This window comes from Gadus chalcogrammus, chromosome 9 (assembly GCF_026213295.1).
Source record: "Gadus chalcogrammus isolate NIFS_2021 chromosome 9, NIFS_Gcha_1.0, whole genome shotgun sequence".
In the NCBI taxonomy this organism is placed as follows: domain Eukaryota; kingdom Metazoa; phylum Chordata; class Actinopteri; order Gadiformes; family Gadidae; genus Gadus; species Gadus chalcogrammus.
Genome location: NC_079420.1, coordinates 394,239 through 396,738, shown reverse-complemented (window position 1 = coordinate 396,738; position 2,500 = coordinate 394,239). Strand labels below are relative to the sequence as shown.

The 2,500-nt window shown below is 61.4% G+C and overlaps 1 protein-coding gene across 1 annotated transcript in view; it reads right to left on the bottom strand.

Moving 5' to 3' along the window:
• The window catches only part of cttnbp2 (cortactin binding protein 2), a 53,064-nt gene that overhangs the window by 5,996 nt on the left and 44,568 nt on the right, over window positions 1-2,500 (bottom strand). The window contains exons 15-16 of the mRNA XM_056598982.1: window positions 2,169-2,357; window positions 272-444 (exon numbers count right to left, since the gene is read on the bottom strand). Coding sequence (XP_056454957.1) covers window positions 272-444; window positions 2,169-2,357 — 362 coding nt within the window. The remainder of the gene's footprint in view (window positions 1-271; window positions 445-2,168; window positions 2,358-2,500) is intronic.

The window sequence follows — 2,500 nt, the reverse complement described above, 5'->3', positions numbered from 1 at the left end:
TATTCCCCTAAGCACCCGGGCCTTTCCCCGGCTGAGGGAGTGAGTATCACCCGACGGACCCTAAGCACCCGGGCCTTTCCCCGGCTGAGGGAGTGAGTATCACCCGACGGACCCTAAGCACCCGGGCCTTTCCCCGGCTGAGGGAGTGAGTATCACCCGACGGACCCTAAGCACCCGGGCCTTTCCCCGGCTGAGGGAGTGAGTATCACCCGACGGACCCTAAGCACCCGGGCCTTTCCCCGGCTGAGGGAGTGAGTATCACCCGACGGACCTTGTGCAGCAGCTTCCGGCGGAGGTGTCTTCCCAGAAGGCCGTGCAGCGGCTCTTGCTCCCAGCGCAGGGTCACCCATCGGAAGTGTTGCTGGAGGCGGAGCTCACAGCCCTGGAGGTGTGGCTTAGACAATGTGCCAATCAGAAAGCAGCCTTCCCGGAAGTAGTGAGGACCTACAGGCAGGTGTCAAGAAAGTATGTATAGTCCGTTAGCCGTCTGTTTATTCACTCTGATCTTGGGTTAATACATGAGGCGAGTTCTTATCACAGTCAACAGATCAAGCTCAAAGGTCCCCTGACATGTCACCAGGCGAGAGTGTGATTAGCCATTACAAGAAAATAAATAAAAGGGGCAGACTTTCAGAACGGCTTGTAATGGCTAATCACACTCTCACCTGGTGGCATGGCATGGGACCTTTAACCCCTAACCACAGCAGGTGTAAAACACTTCTTCATTGGTGAGCAGCCCCAACGAGAGGGACTGAGGGCGTTCTGGAGGACCACTATCTGTAGTACGAATGAGATGTATGTAATGTATTACATGTAGGCCACACCCCCTCTTTGTGTTTGTCATTGCCCCTAGCATCAGCTTTAGGTAGCTTCTTTGGGGACCAGTTCACATGCATGGACATGGTCTCTAATGTCTACGTATCATGGATGTGAATAGAATTCATTCATTCATTCAGGGGTCTGGATCGGTACGTCGCCACGTGAGCCCAGCTATCCCCAGACCCAGCTCAGTCTGTGATTGGTCCTGGTCTGGGAGGCCGCTGTCGTTGTCTTCATCACCAGAGGCGTGATCAACGGGCCGAGGTCAACTCTGTACGCTGCTCGCCGTCGCGCCCCTGTCGTCATCGTGTTGAACCATCCAATAGCGCGCCAGGGGGAACAGCCAGCTTGGTGATTGGCTCCCCCAAAAACGTATCGGAAGCAGAAAGAAATGTATTGCTCTTCTCCAGACCCGTTCTGCCAGCGATCTCAACGCACCGGCAGAACGGGCGGGGGGCCCCCAGTCTAGGGGGTCCCCTACATGGCTCTCATTGGTTGTGGGGGGGGGGGGGGGGGGCTCCGGTCTAGGGGTCCCCTACATGGCTCTCATTGGTTGTGGGGGGGGGCTCCCGGTCTAGGGGTCCCCTACATGGCTCTCATTGGTTGTGGGGGGGGGCTCCCGGTCTAGAGGTCCCCTACATGGCTCTCATTGGTTGTAGGGGGTCTCCCGGTCTAGGGGTCCCCTACATGGCTCTCATTGGTTGTGGGGGGGCTCCCGGTCTAGGGGTCCCCTACATGGCTCTCATTGGTTGTGGGGGGGGGCTCCCGGTCTAGGGGTCCCCTACATGGCTCTCATTGGTTGTGTGGGGGGGCTCCCGGTCTAGGGGTCCCCTACATGGCTCTCATTGGTTGTGGGGGGGGGCTCCCGGTCTAGGGGTCCCCTACATGGCTCTCATCCCTTGGGGGGGCTCCCGGTCTAGGGGTCCCCTACATGGCTCTCATCCCTTGGGGGGGCTCCCGGTCTAGGGGTCCCCTACATGGCTCTCATCCCTTGGGGGGGCTCCCGGTCTAGGGGTCCCCTACATGGCTCTCATTAGTTGTGGGGGGGCTCCCGGTCTAGGGGTCCCCTACATGGATCTCATTGGTTGTGGGGGGGGGCTCCCAGTCTAGGGGTCCCCTACATGGCTCTCATCCCTTGGGGGGGCTCCCGGTCTAGGGGTCCCCTACATGGCTCTCATCCCTTGGGGGGGCTCCCGGTCTAGGGGTCCCCTACATGGCTCTCATCCCTTGGGGGGGCTCCCGGTCTAGGGGTCCCCTACATGGCTCTCATCCCTTGGGGGGGCTCCCGGTCTAGGGGTCCCCTACATGGCTCTCATCCCTTGGGGGGGCTCCCGGTCAAGCAGCCCTACCTGTGGGCAGAGCCAGGCTGGCCGACCCCCTGTTGTCCAGGCTGTGGCACAGGTCTCCCAGCAGCGCGCCCAGGGAGGGGGTCCTGTCCAGACCCTCCAGCAGCACCAGCACCGAGCCGGCAGCCGCCGGGACGTCAGCCGGGACCGCCGGGACCGCCCGGACCGCCGGGACCGCCGGGACCAGGAAGCCTGGGGAGAGAGAGAGGTCACGTGATCACCAGGGCTAGGAGCGTTGGCTGCGGCTCAGATCGCCCGCATTGAGCGCGAGACCGAGACCCCCTGACCGAGACCCGCGAGACCGAGACCCGCCTGAACGAGACCCGCGAGACCGA